Consider the following 23,496-nt stretch of genomic DNA (forward strand, 5'->3'; position numbering starts at 1 on the left):
TGTCGGCATGATAACTGAACACCTAGAAAACCTTTTAGTACTTGGTTCTCAAGGTAGCATGGCAGAGTGATCCTCGGCTTTCTGAGGGGAGGTGTACAGGTAAGGGGTGGGGCTGTAATGGAGACTCAGAGCAACGCAATAGAACAACAATTATGAATGCCCATCCAGTACTTAGACTTTAAAAAGAGAAATTAGTTTACTCACAGCACTCCACTAAACACTACACATAAGTATATATAGGAGGAAAATAAGGCAAGTGGGATCATTAGTAGTTTTCATCAAGTTACTTGCGTAAAGTTCCCGCTGTTTGTGTCTGTTTTTGTAATAAAAATGGCTGCTCTTGAACAGCATAATATTACCTGAGATTCAAAACAGATTTCCCAGTTCCAAAGACGGCAGCTCTGGATGTTACAGTGTCGGCCTAAAATTCTGTGATTCATGGCAAATTACTTAACCACTTGGATGCTAAGGCTATTTTGGATCTTCAATGTAATTTCCATTGAAATCAATGGAAACTCCATGACGAGCTGGGCTCGTCATGAGCGTCGAAGGAGTTAAGCACAGGGAGAGCAGATAACCAGACTCCAACCCGGATCCTCCATGTTGCTTTAGTATCCTTCCCTTCACCCAGCCTCATGTTGGTTTCACATTGATCTCCCCACCCTTCCCTGTGTTGCCTCTGAGCTCACCGCAAAAACCTCCACTTGTTGCTTCCATGTTATCCTGTTTGGATACAGACCCCGCATTGCTTCCCTTCTGCTCCCTCCCTCCCTCCCACCCACCCACCCACCTTTGCTTCTGTTTCTTCCCACAGGCCACAGCTCACTTTACTCACTTTTTAAGTCTCGCCTAGGCAGCACTTGTGCTGTCTCTTCGAGACATGCTTTATGCAGGATATGGCTCACTTTAATCACTTTTTAAGTCTCGCCTAGACAGCGCTTGTGCTGTCTTTTTGAGACTTGCTATATTCAGGATATGGGCAGAAGGCTCCACCCAACTTTTTAATTGGCTCCCGTCTCTTTCCTTTGTAAATGGTGGCGTTTCTTTGGTGAATAGGCTTAGTAGTCCCCCCTTAGTACCGCCTTGTCTCCTCTTGTAATCATCCATGAGGACACCCCCTGTTGCATGTGTTGTTACTCCCTAGGTTTAATTACAGCCTAAGAGCACCGTTTTCTTATAGGGCTTTAGGCATGACACACGCTTGATCCTAAGCAAGGCTGGCAGTAGTTACTCTACTCACTAGCACATCTCACATTTATATGAGGCCTTCTGTAAATTTCCCTTCATCAGCTCCACACAGAGTGCACCCTAATCCAGAATTAATATAATACTTATTTTGTCACATTTCAAAGGTACTAATTGTAAATATGGACATAGCTATTTGAATGTGCTTGTGGTACTGTCTTGCATGCAATGCATTATGGGTAGGGTGGATTTACACTATCTTCAGTCAGGGTGCAGTACCATATGTAGCCAAAAGAGGTCCCATTCCAATAACTCCAACTTTACACGGTGCAGTACTATATGTGGCCAAAAGAGGTCCAATGGGACCTCTTTTGGGCACATATGGCACTGCACCCTGCAACACAGCTAGTTAAAAAACATTGGCATTTAAAATGCCAAAAACCTCAACTCCAACAAATGCGAGTTCAATTGCATTTCTAATGCAATAGGCTCGCATTTGTTAAAGTTAGAGGTGTTGGCATTGAAAATGACGATGTTTTTTACTTTGGCGTTTTTATACCATTGGCAATAGTGCTATGCAAATATAATAACTCCACTGTAAAAAAAAATTAAAAACATTGTTATTTTCAAAGTCATCAGCACTATCTAACAAATGCGAGACCTATTGCATTGCAAATTCTATTTTTAAAAACAATTTTGTGTCTTTTATCCAACATGCATCGATATATATTTTTTTTGAAAGGGGGGTGTGCGTCATTTTGTAGGTGCATGCATGTGTGGTGTGCGTTCCTACAAAATGACGTGGGTCGCTACGTCAAAGGTTTTGTTTTTTGGGGGAGGTAACTTTAGCCGCAGTGTACAGCATCAGTGATGCTGTGTAGTTTGGCTAAATACCATTGGCAAAGCCAACAAGCCAAAGTGGAGAGAGTTATTGTTCAGCCCTCCTCTCCCCTAATATCCGAAAAGCTAACCTGTGGCCTCTCAGAAGGGCTCGATGTAGCAGATTCACAGCCCCCATCTTTCCCAGAGCAGACCCTAGGGTAGTCAGTTATGATCATCATCCCACCCCTGCTACCGGCCTGACCACTGACTCTTTATTCAACTACTATGGTCCAGCTTCAGTTTACCAACCACCCCTACCATCATAACCGATTTATGTTTACTTTGTTTAAGTCCAGGATAACTTAACATCTTAAAGTGAGTGCCACAGATTGGATCACAGCGTATGTGGACAAGTTGAGCCCAGTGAGGCCACTCGGACATCTCTAGGGAGATGAAAGCAGTTAGCTGGTGTTTGAACTCCCAGGCAGAACTCGGCAATGCTGGTATTCCATAGCACCGGCTTTGCTTTGCGAAATTCACCATTGCTGCTAAAACCCAACGGCGCACTTGGAATCTGAATATCAAGGGATCCTTCAGAATAAATCTTCACCTTTGAGCTGCTTGTTGGTGTAATTGTGTAATTGTGTCTAGTGCACAAGTGGTGTAAACCACCGTCATACTGAGTGTAAATATCACCCACTTCACTGGAAGGTAGTTGATGATTATCAGACCTTTTTCATTTAATTATTTTAGGTTTTTTGACTCATTGGGTAATCTGATTAATTCATTGAGTACTCTTCCGTGGCACACTATACGATGAAAAGAGTGCCTTTAAGCTCCATCTAGCACTGCACATAGTAAAACCTGGTTTATAATGACTATTAAACACAGTGCAAGTTTACAGTAAGCGTGTTGATACTACAAAGAATAAGAACAATTCTTCCTGCATTTACTTGCACATTTCCGACTGAAGCAATAACAGTAACACGCATAATGTCGCTCCTGATATTAATCAATATAGGTTTGTTTTTTATGCATGACCGACTGGTGCAGTTAGTGAAGTCATTATTTGAATACATTCTTTTTATTCATCGTTTAAATTCCTTTACATTGTAGACTTGCCCTATCAGGGCATGAATTGCATTCCTAGTGTTCATTAAACAGCACGAAAGCCCGACCTTCGGGGTGTGTGTGACTGTTCACCAGTGGCACGTGGAATAACAGTAGATGTTGTAGCACCCAGGATAATGTGCTGCATGGCTAAACATTTATAAGGTTCCAAAGGCGAGATTTATTGGCGTTGCCAATGCTTGCTTAGATTTGCATATACTTTTGTATTGTTATGTCTCAGTTCAATTTCTTGGTTTATTGTTTTTCAAAGAAACCAGCATGTCAGAGTATAACTTTTGAATAACTAATATTCAAAGCGCTACTTTTCAATTTCGTGCCAGTACCTAGTGGCATGGTCTACAAAAAAGCATGAGCATAAATTAGAAAAAAGCATGCACTGCAAGTTCTGGCCTCCTTGCAAATAACAAACTAAAAGAGAACAAAAGGATGAAATTATCTGAGGCCTGTAGTCCTGGTAAAGCCAATAGGTGTTCCATGGAATGCCAGCCTTTTGCTTTGTTAATTTATACTTTGCTTTGTCATAAAACTTTGTTGTTAGCAAAGCTGCCAGGCCCTGGTCAGTCTTTGAAAAAAGCTTTGACTAAAAGTAAAAGTATTTTTTTTGCCTCAAAAAGTACACATTGGCATGGTGGACTCTGGTACTCACGGGAAATGCCTTGTGAAAGGGCAGAATGCCGTCTCTTTCAGTGAAGGGTTGCTAATGGCTGAAATGGGCTGGCCATTTGCCCCTTGTTTTATGCAATAGGTGAAGAGGACTGCTGAAATAAATATAGTTTACATATAATTTATTAAAACCAAGAGGCCTTGGCTAATGCCAGACCGAAAAGCTGTGCTTTGCAAGACTTTGTCTCCTCACTGTGCACAAAAAAAAAAGCTTTGGCAAAGTCAATAAGAGTGGCTTGTTAGGCAGTGTTCAGTGATAGATCAGCAATGTTATGTTCATTGTCAAAGCTGTTCTAGAAAAACAAATCCCTGATAAAACAACATTTTGGGCAAAAACAGTATGGAAGCTGGGACGGAAGCCCTTTCCTGAACAGAACACATTAGTCGAGGTAAGCGATACAAATGAAAAAGATTAGGAGTTAGTTGAATGTTGCATTGTATGTGGTGAACCTAAAAGACGTTTAAAGGTGGGAGCAGAGCTTGGCATTTATTGAGTTGGAACATAGAACATGAGCAAAAGTCGATAGACTTGCAAAAGGGACAGTTTTTTGCCATTCAAGGGCATCTACTCTCTTCATAATTCACTGGTATTCAATTATTGAAGGGGCGATGTTTGATTCTTGTGGACCTCGGGTAATTGCATAGGGTGCAGCCGCCAGATTACAGGAAGATCATATGATTGACTTAAGGGACCTCTTGTAACAACTTACGGTACTGCATCTTCATTCAGAAAAGATATGTTTCATTTGTACTCACTGGACTGGTATTTGCTGTCCCGATATGCTCCTTGATCAAATGATGTCTTGGGGCCTATGTGGAGTGTGACCAAGCCCGGTCTGCCTGTTTATTCCACCGGCCATTTCCTCAGTGGACTGGAGCCTTTGGAGGTCGCTTTGTGAGGGCAGATGGTTGGTGCTGGTGCCTCTAACACTTTCTTCAGCTTTTCAGGTAATTTCAGCAGGCATAGCAGGTGCTTTAGATGTGAGATAGGAAAGAGAAATGGGGAGAATAGGGAGGAGGCAGACAGGAGGGCTGATTTGAACCTTTTTGTCAGGGCTGCTTGGGTTCTAAGTTAGTCCTGTGTGGGAGGAATACTCTACCCTCAAGGAAAATCTTTTGCATTTTAGTCAGCAACCTACCAATTGTTTTCCAGAATCAAGAATGTCTTTGTTCCGACCACACACAGTCTTTTTTTAAATGTGTTTATTAGATTTTATGCATAGAGTGAAACACCTGTTACATACTTCCCAGGAGAAAACCAATATAACCAGTGGCACAAACGTGCCTGTATTGAGAATTACAATAATAAACACAGTTATACCCAGCAAAACGCCATAACAAAGTAAACAAGCTCACGAGACTGCACGGAAGAAATGAGGAGTCAAGTCATATGTGGGTGGGGGGGAAGGGGAGCAGCTCAGAGAAGGCCACCAATTGTAAAGAACAAATAGCATGTATGAACAGATCACTTGAGGGTGGGGGGGGCAGAGGCTCCAACCCAGGGTGAGACAGGCGATGGAGACGCAATAGGTTAGGGGCACCAGTCGTGTGCACAGAGAGATGTATAATGTGTTGATAGGAGAACCACAAGATCCAATAGTCGTCACGTATTACATGGGGGGCACTCACCCATACGCGTGCCGGCATGTATCGCCATGAATGTTGTGTGCGGAAGTGCATACTTTTTGGCTTCCACATTAAGCAGAAAGGTCTTCCAAGACTCTCCACCTGTGCGGGAAATCCCCCGCAAGTGGAGCCCTTGTCCGGCCCACACACTTAATGTGGACGCAGGGCTAATGTGCCCTCCCAAATAGGGTCTCATACCACTCCATATTAAGATGTCTGTAGGCTGTGAATGAAGCAAGACAAGGCTTCGGAGACTAAATGCTCTGTGGCTGGTGGATGATGAGTTTTCTACATTCTTATGTGAAGAAACTAAAGAATATTTAAAGATTAGGTTTAATTCCGGTGAATCCCTCAGTGTAATATAGGAAGTTTATTAAGATGTCATCCAAGGGAAGGCAAAAGCATATTTCATTGATGAGCTAGAGAATGTGAAAGGGAAAATTCCATTGCTATTTAAAAAAAACTGATTTTTTACTTGGAGAATTACATTATGGATAAAACCCCCCAATTATCGAATACACTTTAAGTGGTCAAATTACAGCTGAAGAATCTATATCTATATATGGCCTGAGCATTATGGTTGGTATCTCAGACGTGTGTAAAAGGTCTGATGCAAATCAAGGAAGCCTTTATACTGAGTTGCAATTTGGGAAATGCCTTCAGGCTGGTTGCAGAAACTAACAATTGGGATTGAACACTTGAACCAGCACCTCGGACACAACAACTACTTTGCAAGCAGGCCCTTGAGGCCCTTGATCTCCTCCTTCTGTTGGAGGAGGAGATCGCAGACACACTTTGCTTCATTAAGTCTGGCAAAATGCCAGAACCTAGTTGACACTCAGTGAAGTTTTTGAAAAAACATGTTGTCGTCCTGAGTCCCCACATTATGAATATGTACGAAGAGATTAATTCTTTCCAGTATGCTCCCAAGGATCTCGAGGTGCGACTATTTCAGTAAATTTGAAACCCGAGACAAGCACCTAAAAGGTGATATTTGTGCCAAAACATATCCCTGATTAAAGTAAAAACCAGAATCTTGGCAGAAATCCTAGTGAACACGTTGACACAGGTGATTACCTCTTCAGTGCATTCTGGCCAGTGCTGATTAATGTCTAGCCGAGGCATCTGGCATTGTATAAGACTGGTACAAATACCCTGGCTGGAGCGCAAGATTCTGCTGGGCTCAGTGCATTGGTTATAACCAATTTCTAAAAGGTGCTTAATTTGGTGAGATAGGAGTTAATTTATCAAATCTTGAGAAATGTATCCTCGGCCCTAGATTTATCGCTTACATACACATTCTGTCTAACAAATAATGGATGTAGGTTAAATTAAATGATATCTGCTCTTAACCCTTTCCTAGTAACAGGGTTACCAAGGAAGGATGTCCCTTATCGCCCTCATTTTCACTGTAGCAATAGTCATTAGCATCCTGGAGAAAAGTAGATGGTCTTGTTCTGGATTTCTGGCGGGATGTGGAAAGGGAAGTCCTTGGGACCCATTCACAAACTGCATTTTGTAGTCTGTTTAATAATACTAAAGTAGTACTACCAAAGTATTACAAAATGATTGTCACAGCTATGAGTGTAAGTCTCCACCTCTATATTTTCTATAAGAAGAGTCTAACTCCCCCTTGTCCATCCTACATTTAGCAGCAAATGTGGGGGGAATCAGGGGGAGTGGTTGAAAAATGAGACATACTTAATACAAAATGAGTAGGGTTTAGGGAGGAGTAACGTGAGGGTAAGTGAATCCCTGGGAGGGGCTTAAGGAAAGACTTTCACCCTACCAGAAAAAATTAAGCCTGTTCCTGCTCACAAACTGCTATTCTAAGTAACTGCCGTAAAAAATTACCCAAAACAGTATTGAATATACTCCAGCTTAGAGCTGGAGAAAGTTTAGCATCACACATTGCCAACTACTGGCACTGCAACCCCTTCCCATAGAAATTAATGGAAACAGGGACTTAAAGTAAAACCCCATAACAAACAATGTGAAATTAAATTATTTAAAATGCTTAAAAAATATAAATAATTGTCACAAAAATATCTGAAAGTAAAACATAGGTTTTGTTTTCTTTTAACCTATATTAATAACGTTTCAGCAGTCAAAAAGTAATGTAACATACATTTTTATTAAAATATAATTCAATTATTTTTATTCAATTTTGCACATCACTTGTAATAATTAATATATAATATATATTTTACTTTAGTAAGGTTTTTAATTTTTTTAATTAATTTAATGTATGCAAATTAAAAAAAGTATCTAATACTGTGCTGTAGTATTTTATATTTTGATATGCATTGAAAATAAATAGATCATATTTATATATAAAATAATAATTAATTTACAATAATATTTAATGTAAAACTATTTTTAGTAGTTGTTTTCAAGTCCAGCAAACGTTTTTACGTTCTCCTATACTTTACCATAGGGAAATCTGAGCCGAGATCTCCCTTTGGTAAAGTATAAGGAAACCCTTTCCTTGACAGTCCCAGCAAATCTGGTGGTGATCCGTTAGAATTTATACTGGCTCTCGGTTGGAGTAAATCTCCTACCCCTTCGGTGGTGGAAAGGAGAACTCCCAATTCCCACCTCTGAAAAGAGTTTAACAGGTGTGCAGGATTCCATACCTGTGGCAGAGATCTCTGTGCATACAAATTGGCTTTCATCTGTTAGGAATCCCTTTGTCAATTCCTGATAGTTGTAAGTAAGGGAAATTCAGTTGTAAACATACGTTTATGACCAAATTTCCTTTTGTGAATAGGATCCAGTGATTCTAGATGTTGAAGAAAACTCCGGCTTCAATCTTTTGTTTGAAAATGGAGGTATTCTTATACAAAAAGAATCCATGGGTCAAAGAGAAAAACAGCAAGAGGATCCGCAACATCTGCAGTGGAGAGGAGCTGCCCAGGCGAGGCAGAAATCACATATATACCCCATTACAGGAGTTTCCAGAATCAGTCGCATGTCTGAATCCTAGCTAAGACTCAGGCAGGTTCAGGGGTGGGATCATTAAAGAGGGTTCTGAACAAGCTAAAATCTGAAAACCTCACCTCGGTGCCAAGACGCTTCACATTTTGCCATAGATTGGCATATCCAGTACGCAAAGTTAACATGAGATGGGAAACATGCTGCTATGAGTAACTACAGCTTAGCAATTAAAATACAATGGGCCAGATGTAGGTCACCAAATACTGGTCGGTAACGGACGATTTCGCCCGTTACCGACCTGTATTTGGGGACTGAGATGTAGGGGGCCTTAAATTTTCCGATTCGGTATATTTACAGAATCGGTAAATTTACAGATTCTGTAAATTACCGAATCGGTAAATATACCGAATCTCACATTTGTGATGTAGGTGGCACTGAAAACAGTGCCACCGGCCCTTAAGAATTCGTTATTTACCATGACATACTATGTCATGGTAAATAACGAATTCCTGTGTACATGCACATCTGTGCATCTACACCTGTGCCATGTGGCACACATACATGCCCTAAGGGCATGTATGTATGCCACAGGGCACACAAGCCAGAATCAGGGGTGCAACAGGGTGTCAAAGTGACACCCTGTCCCCCTTGCAAATTCTGTATTTTTACCGAATCGGTATTTACCGATTCGGTAATTGACATTGATTCCTATGGGCCTCAAGGCCCATAGGAATCAATGGCAATTACCGAATCGGTAAATACCGATTCATTAATTACCGAATCATACCGATTCGGTAATTAATTCGGTAAAATTACCTACATCCCGATTGCCAGTTCTTAAATACCGAATCGGTATGATTCGGTATTTAAGAATCGGTAATCCGGGATTACCTACATCGGGCCCCATATGTTTAAATTTCACCCGGGCACCAGATGAACAAGATTGTTCTGCCTCCTTGAGTTTTCAGTTTACACATCTTTTGTACAGTCAAATTTGCCCTACTTGAACATAAGTATTAACTGGGAGTTATGCCGTGTTATTTCTTGCAGGTAGTTTCTACTTATACCCACTAAGTACTGGTGTTTGAACTTGGTTCTGTGTGCTACTGACATGAAATGATATAGAGTACTCGGGTAATGTGTGATCATTTGTTTAGATCTGGACAAAGTCTTGCTGCTTCAGTCTGCAGTCTCTGCAGCATTTAGAACTCATTTGTGGGTGCTCCAGCCCAGAGTATATTTCATTAATCTAGTCTTGACTACAGAACTCTGCTAAGTTCTATGCTGTCTTTCAGTTGGAGGAGAAATGTCTCTCTTAGTAACGTGATCTGGTGGTTGGTATTTTTATCAACTGTTGCGATTCGTTTACAAAGAAGAGGTAATTGTCAAACCAGTACCAAGATTTTATTTTTTACTGAATGGGCTTTAATTAGGGGAGTCCTAGTACTTTTTTGGCACACAATGGGTTATTGTCACCTAGAGTGTCTGCCGTTGTATTTCAACTTTCAGACTGTTCAATTATGGGAGTGCTTCTCCATCCAGTACATGTATTTTTGTCATTCTGTGTTGTTGATTAGTTTGCTTGTGCTGTTGTCATCTGCCTTCATTTGGAAATGAGTGTTGTAGAAAGGAGGTAATGTGCACTTGGAGTCTCATACAGATGTTAAAGAGTGGACTATACTAAAGTGAGCCCTTGGGTAACCCCCACTTTATATTCTTAATTGAAGGAGTACAGACACCCATATGGATTTGTAGATTTTGGTTAGAGAGAAATTACCAGCTCCATCGAAGAGTTGTTCCAGTGTTCTCTGGTCAGTTTTCTAGATATTCTAGAAGGATTTTGTGTCTGTCAGAGACTACTGATAAATAGGTTATCATTAGGATTTATAGGGTACCAGAATCAAGTGAAGTAAGTAATACTCCCCTACTATCTATGATAACTGTTTCTGTTCGGCTCCCGGGTCTGAACCTCAATTGTCTGTCATAGAGAACATTATTCTTTTGCACAAAGTCCTGTAGTTGACATGTGAACTCTTCCCTTGATCATTTTGCTAGTGAAAGGTGGTTTTAGTTTTGTTTATTTGTGTAGCACTCACAATAGTAGTATTATCAAAGTAATTAGGCACATTGTGTCATTTGTGACTAGAATTCCATATATTTTTCTCTACATTTTCTTAGCTTGTAGCTATACTAATAGATAAGGTCAGATTTACACACATTGTACCCATTTAGAAAGTAGCAGGCACTTCATCAGTCTTACTGCACTGTACCCGCTGCCACATCATTACAAAAAAGTCTAAAGATATATGCACTAAGCATTATACCTCCAATCCTTTGCTTATTAAAATATTTTAAAAAGATCAAAATAACTCAGTGAGTCCTGCTTTCTTTCATTGTCGGAATCCAAAAATACCTATGCCTTTTCAAAGCACAAACTGATGTGGTCTGCATGCAAAACAACTAAGAACTAAAATGGTAATTTTGTTAATACAGCAAACACATTTATTGTAATCTGTTATCAGTCAGTGGGATGTCAATGTCTCAACATCTGTTTTCCATGTTGGAGATTAGTCAATAATCAAAACTGAACTGATGATTTTCAACTTAAACTCCTCCATAAGTGCTATTCAGTTGTGAACCAAGGTCATGCTTTTAGGTTTTAGAACTGTGGCACCTATGTTTCTGTTCTAGCCATATTTGATGCTGTGAGATAAACTTGATTATAATATCCCATAGAAGGTTAGTTTGCAATACTATTTTGAATTCTTATATTTTTTTGTTTTTGATTTTAGCAATTCAGTGCTGATATATCAGAAAAAGCAGCAACGGTATGTCTTGCACACCTGTTTACATATCAAGATTTTGACATGGGAACACTTGGGTTAGCTTACGTTGGTTCACCCAAAGGAAGTGCCCATGGAGGAATTTGTCCAAAGGGTAAGGCTTTCAGTCATCTAATAATGATCTGTATTTTTCATGAACGCCTGCTTAATAGGTTATTTTTATTGTAAATTAATTTAAACTATGTGTTCATAATAACCTTTTGGAATGTGATTATGGTGTGTAAAACAATTGTCTTAGAGATTTTGCTTCATTAGAATTATTGAGAATTAATACCTTGATACATTAAAGATATGTTCAGTGAGGGTGTCCCTGCAAAGAGGCATGTTTGTTAGTTTACCTTACTCTGTTAGTCTTGTTTTACCAACCATTTTGAGTACCATTGAGTTGGGTAACAATATACATCTGTTATTTCAGCGCCAAGATGCCCTGTTGTTGGGGCGAACGTGCGCTTGGCAAATAAACCTGTTATGTTATGTTATGTTATTTCAGTCACAGGAACAAAAAGACACTATCAAAAGACAAAGCAATTTTGTTCCACATAAGCCAGGACACTGGTACTCAGTCGGCAGCTGAAAATTAGCCTTTTAAGCAGTCATTTTTGTCCGAGTGATGTGGATGCGCACTTAAGGCATGGAGTTTACAGTACAAACACATTACCACAGCTGCACTAATGATGTTGATGTCTAGCAAGAATGGAATTATTTTAAAGACATAATACAGGATTTCACAATAGGCCACTCAGACATTTTTCAGTCTAGCAAATGTGAAGGTCAACAAGGTGCTGGACCTTTGTGCCGAAAAAGTGGTGCAATGAGGAGCTGAGTTTACCAGGTAAAGTCACAATTCCTGTAGAGGCCGCCCTCCTTTGATCAATTTTGATGAATAGGTGGGACTTCTAGGAATCCTGTGTACCTCTTTCTGAACTGCTTGGATGGCTGAGGGCTTTCAAGCAGGCACGTTTCAGAACAAAACAGGTCAGCAGACTTTCATCAGGGCTTTTAAGGCTTGTTCCCTACTGAGAAAATGGTGTGAAAACACCAGCAGCTGGCTTCACACGGAACACAGCCAATGTGTGTAATGCATGATAGCAGCTGTAGATAACCTTCATTAGACCTTCGGTATCTTATAGGGGATTATTAGACATAGACCTAAGAGATACCCGTGGAAAGCATTTGCAACAACCCCCCTAAAAATTGTGTCAAAGGGCTAGACATAAGGTCATGATCAAACCCTAAACTTAATTGTATACCAACCCAGAAGTAGAACAGGTCAGGAGGCATAGATAAACATGGAAAACAAGAAACAAAAAAGTGTTGCAGCGCTGCCAAAGAACAATAGTATTTCAGAGTATAACCTGCATCTTTAACACGTTTCAAACATACGAAAGCTGCATCTGTCTATGTAAATGACAAAATCTTGTTACCCACCACCACTGTCAGACTGGCGGTTAGCTGGGAGTAGACCATTTTTCCATCAGTTCCTCTGGTCTCACCGATCTGGTAAGACACAGGCTTGTCTCAACCTTCTCTACAATCCCAATCAAAGAGTTTACCGTAATCTTAACCAGGTAAAATATTATAGTCTACCAATCACTAAATGCCTATTCTTAACCTTCTGTAATGCGTATTCAAATAAAATAACAAAGCCCAGAATCAAAAAATATAGTTTCAGGTAATTTGGGAAAAGTTTAGTCCCAGGGTTGGGCAGGCATAGAGTGTAATCCGGCTTTTCATGTAGGGCTGCTCTCACAGATCAGTGTGTGAGCTGGTTGTTCGGCTATTTGTGAGCCTCTTTTATGGTCTGGTAGGCCGGTTCCTACTGTTTATAGTATTTATATTGCCACAAACATTGCCTTCAGCAAGCACAAATAAATGCAGTCTCCCATACCTTGTGAAACACTTGTACAACTTCTCTTCACAAGTTTAAAACTACCCTGATTTGCAAATGTAGGCCACATTCTTAGCTATTTGTTTTGGTTATGGAGGCCATTTGTTATTTAGTGCCTGGACCTATTGTCTGTCCCACTCTGACCCTGTTTAGTCCTAAATGCTTTCCCCACAGACATATGAAGACACATCTTCCATCATACTAAATCATATATTGTGATTTTAATCATATTATGGTTTTCAGTCACAGTATTATCCCCTCTACCGTCCCATCCATCCCATACTTTTTGTAGCTGCTCAATTTCCAAAAATGAAGTTATTAATGTGATTGTTTGGTAGTTTTATTTTTTCAATGCAGAGCCAGCATCTTTTGAAATGAACCAGTTGTGAATGGAATTACTGAGGCATATGGAACTTGATTCAAAGTGTATCCAATCAGACCAGACAATATATGTAATTTAGCTGCATTTCATGTTTTAATCAACTAATAGTGCAATCTGCTAAAATGCAGTGGAGGACTTGTCAAGGATGTCCCTCTGACTTCTTCTATGGTCTAAATATTTTGAACCTTTTGTGATAAAAAAAAGAATCTTCTACTGCAGAGGTCTTCAAACTTTTGTAGGTTGAGCCCCCCAGCTGAATTTTTTTTAGATGCTGGGCCCCCCACCACCTGACAAAAATTTCTGGAATCTTGGACACTACATAATCGACTGCCACGTGCATATCACAAGCCATATCCGTCAAATAATGTTCTACACAACAAGAATGTTTAGTAAACTACAGGTTTGTGAGTGGGTGTGGTGAAATGACGGAGGCTTGTTATACAGTTCAAAACACAATTTTCCAAGATAAAATGTGTGCAAATTGTTTTTACTAGGATGCTTTGTTCCACACATGACATAGATTAATAATAACACCACCAACATAAATGTGACGGGTGTGCATGTTTGTCACCACAGACGGTCAATCTGTGGATGGATTTTTGCTACTGCCATCCTCAGGTTGTGCTCCACATCTAGTCTTAAACGGTACTCAGTCTTTAATACCGCAAGTGCTGAGAACCCAATCTCACATAAATAGGATGAGCTGAAAGGCAAGAGAGTTTTGATAGCAGTTTCTCTCAAAGCTGCATATTCTGCAGACCTTTTCAGCCAAAACGGGGACTGTAAGGGAGACAGTGTTATCAGAGTTTTCGCGCACTCCCTAGCTCAGTCACGAGAAACAATTCTTCTTTAGAAAGCATTAACAATAGTGAATAGTGTGAGTGCACTGGGATTAGTGTGAGGGCATTGTGATCTCTTTGTGTGCAGGGTGAGAGTGAAAGTGAAGGGCGAGAATGAGGAGCGAGTTGTCTGAATGCAGGATGCATTCCCAGACACTTAAAGTAACTCAGCATGTTGTGGACGGCGGCGCAGGGTTTCAGATATAAGTTAAACTTTTGTTATAATGGCATTAACCAGGGATCGGGGTGGAGGAAATAAATGTGCTGACCTTGCAATAAACTTCCAGTTTTATGGTTAGGGTTGCCAACTCATTATTTTGATGTCCCAGGCAGTACAAAAATGAGCAGTCTCCTAAAGATGCATTGCCAGCACTTGTCTATGCATACTTTGAACCTCAAATATAAACAGAAAGCACTTTTGCTTGTGTTCTATGGCTTTCTGAATGATCCATGATTGATAATAAAAGGGAACAAAGGCAAAAAAAGTCACATTACAAATGGAGACATGCTTCTTTATTTATAACCATATTTAGTGTCAGGACCAGCAATTTATAGGTGGTTTAAACAACACAACTTGAAGCCCTTTTAGCCCTCTGGGCGTTGTGCGCCTGCCTGTGTACTTTTAAAAGAAACTTTGTCACACTTTCTGCTAAGAGCTAAGCCTCCCAGGACGGGGTTAAATTGGTAGAGCTCATAGCTCCCATGGTTTCAGATTGCTATGTGTGACATTTTCATAATTTGAGTTTAATTATGAGTGACATTTCAACGACTGAGAGTGACACTTTCTCGGAAGCAAAAATCAAGCAATGAAGATGGGAGAAACATATAAATATAAGAAATTACATCCATTTGAGCAACAAGAAACTCTAAGAAGATCTTACAACTGCTGGAAAGCACCAGCAATGGAACAATGCTAATCTGAAACACACTGCATGACTGCAGTTCTCAGTAACCATGGACAGGCAGGCACTTACTGCTCAGAAGATGATCTGATCATTCATGACCACGCACTAGCCTAAAAAGCACATTTTATAGCATTGGTCAGCTTGTTATTGAAACTACCCTCACAACCCTAACCCTACTGAATCTCTCCCACCCCAGAGAACAATTACTATAGCCGGATATACAACACAAGAACCAACATACCCTAAAACACGCCAGTCCTGTTGGTGTAACTTATGCTTGTTAGTAGTACTAGATGAATGAGTAATTAATACATATTTTGTTGTGAATTAGAGTTCAAAATGATGGAATTCTAAAAATGTTAGACTATGATTTAAACATTACTAAGGTGTGTGGAAGGGAAGCAGTCTTCTGAATGCTTCAATCTATCAAGTTTTTCCTTAATACTGTCTTCTGCCTTTTCTCATTTTGTACTTTCATTCTTTCTCTCCCAACATGTCTCTGAATGTATCCATAAGCACGTCATGTCTAACTGTTGTAAAACTCTACAGAAACATAACAGTTGGTAAAAAGAAATAGAATAGTCTTCAGGAATGCAATATAGAGTAAACCACCTGAAATGTAAGCTGGCGCAGCGTGGGTGTTGTGGATTGCCTTCATTTAGGGTGCTAGGTTTTCTTAAGCAATCGTTTTGCACTCTTAGAGAACTTCCACTGCCAGTCACAGTAGCCACTCTGCAGGTTTTGCTGCAGAGTGGACTGGCCTCCGTGGACAATGATCTTCTCTCTGAGTCACACCGGCAGCCTGGGACCGAAATTGTGTTTGAGGGCTGGAGGGAGCGTGCCATCAACTGCCAGGAGGCCCTTTGGTAATTGCAACAGTAAGGGGAAAAACATCCGGCCAACACGACTCAAGTTTAGAAGCAGGGACCGCCTTAGTAAGGCAGCCCGGTAAAAAAAAATCAGCCCGTTGTCGCCTGGAATGTCTACACTACTAGTGCATAGTAGTGACTGGGGTGCCCTGCCAGCTTTTACATGGAAGGCTAGACACTACCAGATCAGCGTGGGGGCTGCAGCCAGTGCCCCGTTCGGATAATGATCCAGATCACAATGTTTTCTTCCATGTGTTGAGCAGCACATGAAGAAAGCCTGTGAGGTGGCGCAGACATGAGGCTTGATTGATCACAAATTTTGAACCGGGCAAGGCTTGAACTGAAATGCTTCAGCTGCAGTGGGAGGCAAGGAGTCTCCTCTGAAACCGAAGGCGAAGGGACAGGACTGTCTCTTCCTTTGCTTTCGATTTTAGCAGAGGAGACTTCCTGCCTCCCACTGCAGCTGAAGCTTCAGCTCTAACAATTAACCCCCTCCTGGGACGGTGATTAACAGACAAAAGCATGGGCTGGTCGGCCTGATTTCCCCTCCCTCCCCTCTACCGGAGTTCTCTAGTGAAAGGCAACAAAGGTAAGATTTTTGGGTGGAGTGCGCGCCCCCCCTGAGATGGTGTTGCGCCCCCCTGGGGGGGCCTGCCCCACAGTTTGAAGAACTCTGTTCTACTGTGATTTCCCTTTAGCGTTTGACCAAAGCGTCTCTCAGAGCATTCCCCCCTCATCGTCACATTAAATCTAGTATCTTGACAATTTGTTTCTAAGTTGCTAAAGCGAAATGTTTGTGTATCTAAAGGGAATTTATTGTGTGTCTATGCACTATGTACTAATCCTAGTTTTACATAGTTAATCAAATCTATGTTTGGCATTGATGCGCTGACTTTGGTCTAGCATACCACTGCGTACAATAAGCCCTCCTGTTAACTCCAGTAAGTCCCAAACAGCGGAATTGCTGAGAGATCTTTGGAGGCCATGCCCCCTTTCTCCACCACTCTGAAAACTCACCTCTTGGCGCATTACTGGTTGGGGGATGAAGTCCCCTGGGCTGCTGAGAGTACTTGGGGGCTAACAAGCCCTTCTGTTACCTCCAATACGTCCCATACAGCGGAATTGCTAAAAGGTGTTCCAATGCCACACCTCCTTTCTCAACCACTCTGCATACGCAACTATTAGTTTAAAAAAACATAGAAATTTAAGGAAAAAACTAAGTTTACAGCGACGTTAAAGTTGGGACATAGAATACTATAGAAATTAGCTTAAAACACAAAAGGTTACAGGAGATTTATAGTTGGGCTCAGATTTCACCCGTACAAAACCAGTGAAAGTCAGCAGTTTTAGTTACCTGAACGAATTAAAACTTACACCTCTGCAATACACTGCTTATGAGCTCACATACTACACCATTCATGAGATGGTCAGTGACATCACTGGTGACATCAACAGAACCACTCACACACCTATTTACATCCCCATACAACCTCTCATACGCCAAATCACACACCCACACAACCACTCATCTACCCATTCAAAGACCCATACCAGTACTCACACACCTACTCACCCCTCCATAGAGGCACCCACCCCCTCACTCATACAGCCACTCAAACAACCATTCACTTACCCTTAAAGCCACTCATACAACCAGCCACATAGCCATACACTCACCCATACAGCTACTCACACTTCCACTTATTTACCTACAGTCACTCACACATCCATTCACTCACCCATACAGCCTCTCAGTACAGCCACTCATCCATCCAAACAAGCACTCAAACACCCACAGAACCACTTACATACCCATTCACATTTCCATACACTCACTCATTCATCTGCTCAGTCACCCATACAGCCATTCACACACTCACTCTTCAATAAAGCCAATTACACGCAAACTCACTTAACCAAACACCCACTGAGACAGCCACTCACTCACCCATACATCCACTTACACATCCAGTCACTCACTCATACAGCCATTCAGATACTCACTCACTCACCCATAAAGATACTACACGCCCACTTACCCACCCATAGAGCCATTCACACCGCCGCTCACTCACCCATACAGCCACTGACAGACCCTCTCAATCACAAATACAGCCACTCACTCTCACAGCTACTCAAGCACCCACTTATGCACCCATGCAGCCACTCTAACATATGTTTGAAGCATTATCGCTCAGTAGTAGTGCACCTAATATACTGATGTCACAACACATAGCTTTGAAACTGTTGGAAATAGTTCACTCATCTTCATAACACGAGAAATATTTTTTTTCCTTTCTATTCTTTTCCTCCTTTTTCCTGTTTCTGATGTTTATCTTTCCTGTTACAGTCACTGCAAGCTACACATACATGTTGTAAGTCTCCCTTTTTTCACAAAGTGTATTCACTAAACGTTGCTCATGGGTCATATTGGTGGAGGCTAATGGATGCCTTTTTGTGTACAAAATGGATTACATATTAGGGTCATGAGAGATAACAGTTGTGCACCCTAGATCATTAACCCGAGGGTTAATATTTTTAGTAAGCACACAAAGGTAAATATTCTCTCTGATCGTCATGTTATGGGAAAAATGGTTCCCTTAGAACAATTTTACCTAAAAAATACCATAAAAACAGTTTAATCACCCAAGAAAACCTTCAATTCCTTATCTGTATTAAGGAATCTTTGTAATGCATCTAAAGCAGTAATTCATTATGATTGACGTCTTCTCAGCTAGTAATGAGTCCGATTTCCCCCATATTTGGTGTCCAAGATGCCAATGTGGTGTTTGTAATAAAAGAATGGAAGGCTGCCGTTGGTGGTGTTGGGATTAATTTTTGTGACCTGCAGGTGAGAGGAGAAATCTTGAGCGAGAACTTAAATTGATGAGCAATCTCGACAGCCTTGATGTGATATGCGATTTACCTCCTGTATATGTGTAGCATCCAATTAAGTTTGGTCAGCGCTCTAATTTGTATTGTCCTGAATTATTCTTTGATTCATTCTGTGGCGGATCTAGTTGGATGCCACACAAGTATTTTCTACTTTTCAGCAACACTCCTTGATTTAAATGTATACAGAAGTGTTGCAGTTAATGAATTAATGGGAAATGTATTGAACTCATTAAACTATGCAGAATCCACATCGTCTGTACTTGGTTTTATTTTACATTTGCAGAAATTATAGTGCACATTAGCACAAAACATATCAACTGGTAAATCATTGGAGAAGTTGTTATTGGAATTCAGGCTATCTAATAAAAGATATTCTAAGGCTAATTGAGTGCATCTCTTTACCTTCACCTAACCACATTGATGCTGGAACAGTACCAATTAGGCAGAACTACGGTCTCGTTTGATTATCTTAAACATTCTGTTGGGGCATTCTGCTAATTCAGACTAATATCAGTATACATTTCTATTTAGGAGTAAATTCGAAATATGATTAAAATGTCTTCGGATATTAACCCATTTACATTGCTCATATTGCAGATTCGCCCTTAGCTATCAAGTGATCAGCGCAGATTCTAGTGGTGGTTGTGATCCATTAAGGAGCAGTCTGATTTCCAGAGTGGTGTCAACAAGCAAAGAGTTTCTGCAAGGTGATGATACCCCTAGATGTTCAATGAGAGGAGGGAACACATTTGCATGGGGGCATTCCCCCCCTGTTGATCAGTTCCCACCTGTGCTTGCAGTACAATTTTGGTATTATAACTGGTAGCAGAAAAGTGGATTGGGTAATTTTCTCCAATAGGGCTATATCTGTTCTTGAGCAAACTTTCAGTAATACACTTACACCTTTTCCTGATAGGTCAATCCTCTACATCAGTGGTTCCCAAACTTTTGACTCCTAAGGACTAACGGTGAGCGGAGAACTCTGTTCCGCTGGCTGAGCCTGCGGATTTTTGCCTACTCCGTGTTCCGTGGAAAACGCGGATTGTAGGCAAAACTCCTACTCCACAACGGAACGTAGGTCTGAGCCCCATGCCCCCACCTTTAGCTCCCTGCCTCCACCCTCCCCAATAAATATATAAAATAATAAAAAAATAAGATGTAATAATAAATACACTTACCTGATATGCTGCGTCTCTGGGCTACTCTCCTCCTCCTCGCCCTAGTCTCTGTAAACCCCTACGTCATACATGCGTCGTGGTAGGACTGCTCATGCGCGTGCAGTCCTACCACGACGTACGTATGGCATAGAGGTTTGCAGAGATCACGGGGATGAGGAGGAGGGCAGCCCGGAAATGCTGCATATAAGGTAAGTGTATTTATTAAAAAATATATATATATTTAATTAGGGGGGTGTAGGAGCGGAGTACCACTGAGTTTTTGCCCAGCTCTGTGGAACTCTGCGTAGAGCAGCTAGGCCTGTGCTTACTTAGGACCCCATTGAGTCGCTACTGGAAGCCGGGGACCCCCAAGCAATTTGTACGATTTAAATTTCAAACATTAAAGCAGTAATTCGCAAAAAATACACAAACAAGTGCACACCCAAAAAATACACAAATTACTAAAGATTTTATTATTTTATATTGAAAAGGTTTGCAAAAATCTAAAAAATGTAATGGGAGTGTTGGTGCTGCATCTCGCCGACTAACTTTTCAATGCTTGTTTTGTTACGCGGTACGAGGCTCCTGCTCCTGCCAGGGTCCGACTGAAAACCCAAAGCAACCCTGGCAAATGCTGGTTAGCCACTAGAAAATTATACATATTATGTAGGATTATCTCTTCTATAATGCTAACAAGAAGCACAGTTGTGAATTACATTTTATATTTTTCATCATGCTATTTAGGAGGACAAGTTACTGAAAAGAGATTTTAAAAAACACACTACAAGGAATTGGATAACATATTCACCTTCACTTCTCTTTAACTTCATTCGCATAAATACTTTACTACTGCTTCAAAATGCAAAATTGACACCATTGGAAGGCTCCACTGATGTAGTCAGAAGTGTTTCATTGTGCAACCTTTTCTTACTTTTTTCACCCTTGTGCTCTTCTGACCTGTTCTAGACGCCACATAATATTACCAACTTTTGCAAATTAAATTAAAGTAATTGAGTTCAGATTCCCAGTATAGTTGAAAATGTCTTTGTTATTCTCTTGCAGCTTATGAAAGTGAAAAAACAAGAAAACCGATCTTTCTGAACACTGGCTTAACCAGCACTAAAAACTATGGCAAGACCATCCTTACGAAGGTATTCGAAAACATATAGCAGAGTCTTTATCAACAACTATTCTATTATTATTTTTAATTGTTGTTTGTTTTACTAGTTATGACATAAATCCACAGGAAAAATCCAGTGGTATTCCAAACAAATCCATTCCATAATGGTCGCCATCTTCTGCTTCTCACATCAAGCAGATTTTCATGTAATATCTGAGTATTGTATTATTCAAATCATTAAGCATGTCTTTTTAGTTATGAAGTACATATGTCTGTAAAGGCAGAATGTATTAAACATTTACAAACATACTCCTATATATGTGATATAGGAATAATTCTCTAGCATTAGAAACCAGATGTACTAAGAATTATAATTGAGATTTACAAATAATGATTTTATCTGAATTGCTGTTTGGTAGTCGGTATTCTTAATGTATGAAAGTTATATTTTTAGTGGATTGCAAATCGACCTGTCTCTTGAATATTAATAAGGTGGGCTACAATTTGCGGCGCAATAGGTATGACAGCCATCACTGGAATGGTGGCCTGCTGCAGTCAGCAAACTATCATGCCTATGTTTGGTTTTCAATAAAGCATTTTTTTAAATTGCAACCCATTTTCCATAAAGGAAAATTCAATGTGTATAAAAAAAAATGAAGTCAGTGACAGTGGTGGCGAGTCATATAGTCTGAGCTTACAAAACCAAATAGGGTGTGGATATTAAGCTGTGATATTTATATATGGACACCTGGTATTTCCCTACAACAATAAAGGGGCAGTATGAGTGTTCCAAGAATTTCGCAGAGAACTGATCCATTTTACACTTAGACTTCAATGTGACATTACTGTCAAAAGTCAAAAAGATTTATTGCATAATTAATTAAAATCATTACAATTTCCACATGATAATTTTATGGTAAAAAAAGACAAATTGCTTACTAAAAAATTAGACTACTCCTTTGTTAAAATTATGTAACACAGTTTAAAAATTTCATCCGGGGATACTCCCGCAGGATTTAGGGGGTCAAAATGTTATTACGTAAATTGTGCAGGGTTTACCAGTCATTAGGATCGGGGCAGCGTTGGTGACCCGCTTCATTGACCCTGTCCTTGTTCCGCAAGACTCAGGCATTTTTTCACTTCTGCCAAGAATTGTATTCCCCGGCAAGCCAAAATAATTGAGCTCCCTCCCAGCCAACAAGTTACCGTTTGCCTGCAGGTGCGGATTTTTAACTTGTTGCAGATCTGCTTTAAGAATCGACGACGTTGTTCCAGGAGAGCCGGACAAACACACTAAAAGTGAGCTAGTGATTCTGTTTTGTATCCACATAGTCTACAACTCTCCGTCTGGTAGTTACCTTTCCAGGATGGTGCTAGATCCTTCGAAATGTGCATACCCATCCTATAGTCTGTGAAGGCTCTTTTTATGTGCGCATTGAAATGAGAGGATAAGTATGCATGCGGTAGTCCAGCTTTAAAGGAGTTGATTATGGTCCAACCATGTCGCCGTTTGAGAAGTGACGCTTTGTCATCTTGGAAAGATTTCATCCTTGCTGCCTTGTTGGCTAATCTACTTATGGTTGCTTTGTCCGTCACGGACTCCCATGTGCCTTCCAACCCCAGCTCTTTTACACAGATTTTCAGATGTTTTCCCCAAGGGCACAGGGTTCCCTTCACTCCTTGATTTTTTATAGCTTCCCAGTTTAACCAATCCATTGAATCCGGATCTGCTGATCTTAACTTGTGACACAGTTTTATGAAGCCGCTCATGCTCCTATATTTCTGGTTTTGCAGACCAAATTCCAGCCTAACTTGCGGGGCTGAAGCACACTTTGGAAGGTTAAAAACTGCTTTATAGATTTTGGTTTGGAGCTCATTTAGTAGGTCTATTTCCTTGCCACACCAGGTGACGAGACCGTAAGACAAGGATGGTAAAATTTGTGCCGACATAACCTTCAGGAGGTGATTGTGGTTCGGACAGTCCATTTTTGTTTTTAGCAACCGATAAGCAAAAATTAGGCTTTGGGCTTTTGCGCGTATTGCAGTTATATGCTCCGTTTGTTTTGCTCCCTGGGATATTGTAACTCCAAGGTATTTATACGAACCTTGTTCGTTCACCTTCGTCCCGTTGTACATCCATGTGAATCTAAGTTTTTTTGGGTCTACTAGACGGACCACTTTGGTTTTTTCTTTGTTTAGATCCAGACCTTCTTGTTTTAAGTACGCTGATAGTA

The 23,496-nt window shown here is 40.5% G+C and overlaps 1 protein-coding gene across 1 annotated transcript in view; it reads left to right on the top strand.

Annotated features, from left to right (window-relative positions):
* Positions 1-23,496, top strand: part of ADAM17 (ADAM metallopeptidase domain 17) — a 578,388-nt gene that overhangs the window by 293,103 nt on the left and 261,789 nt on the right. Inside the window, exons 9-10 of the mRNA XM_078647824.1 lie at positions 11,157-11,301; positions 21,205-21,293. Of these exons, the coding sequence (XP_078503950.1) occupies positions 11,157-11,301; positions 21,205-21,293 (234 nt within the window). The remainder of the gene's footprint in view (positions 1-11,156; positions 11,302-21,204; positions 21,294-23,496) is intronic.

Source organism: Lissotriton helveticus, chromosome 6, assembly GCF_964261635.1.
Source record: "Lissotriton helveticus chromosome 6, aLisHel1.1, whole genome shotgun sequence".
Classification (NCBI taxonomy): Eukaryota; Metazoa; Chordata; class Amphibia; order Caudata; family Salamandridae; genus Lissotriton; species Lissotriton helveticus.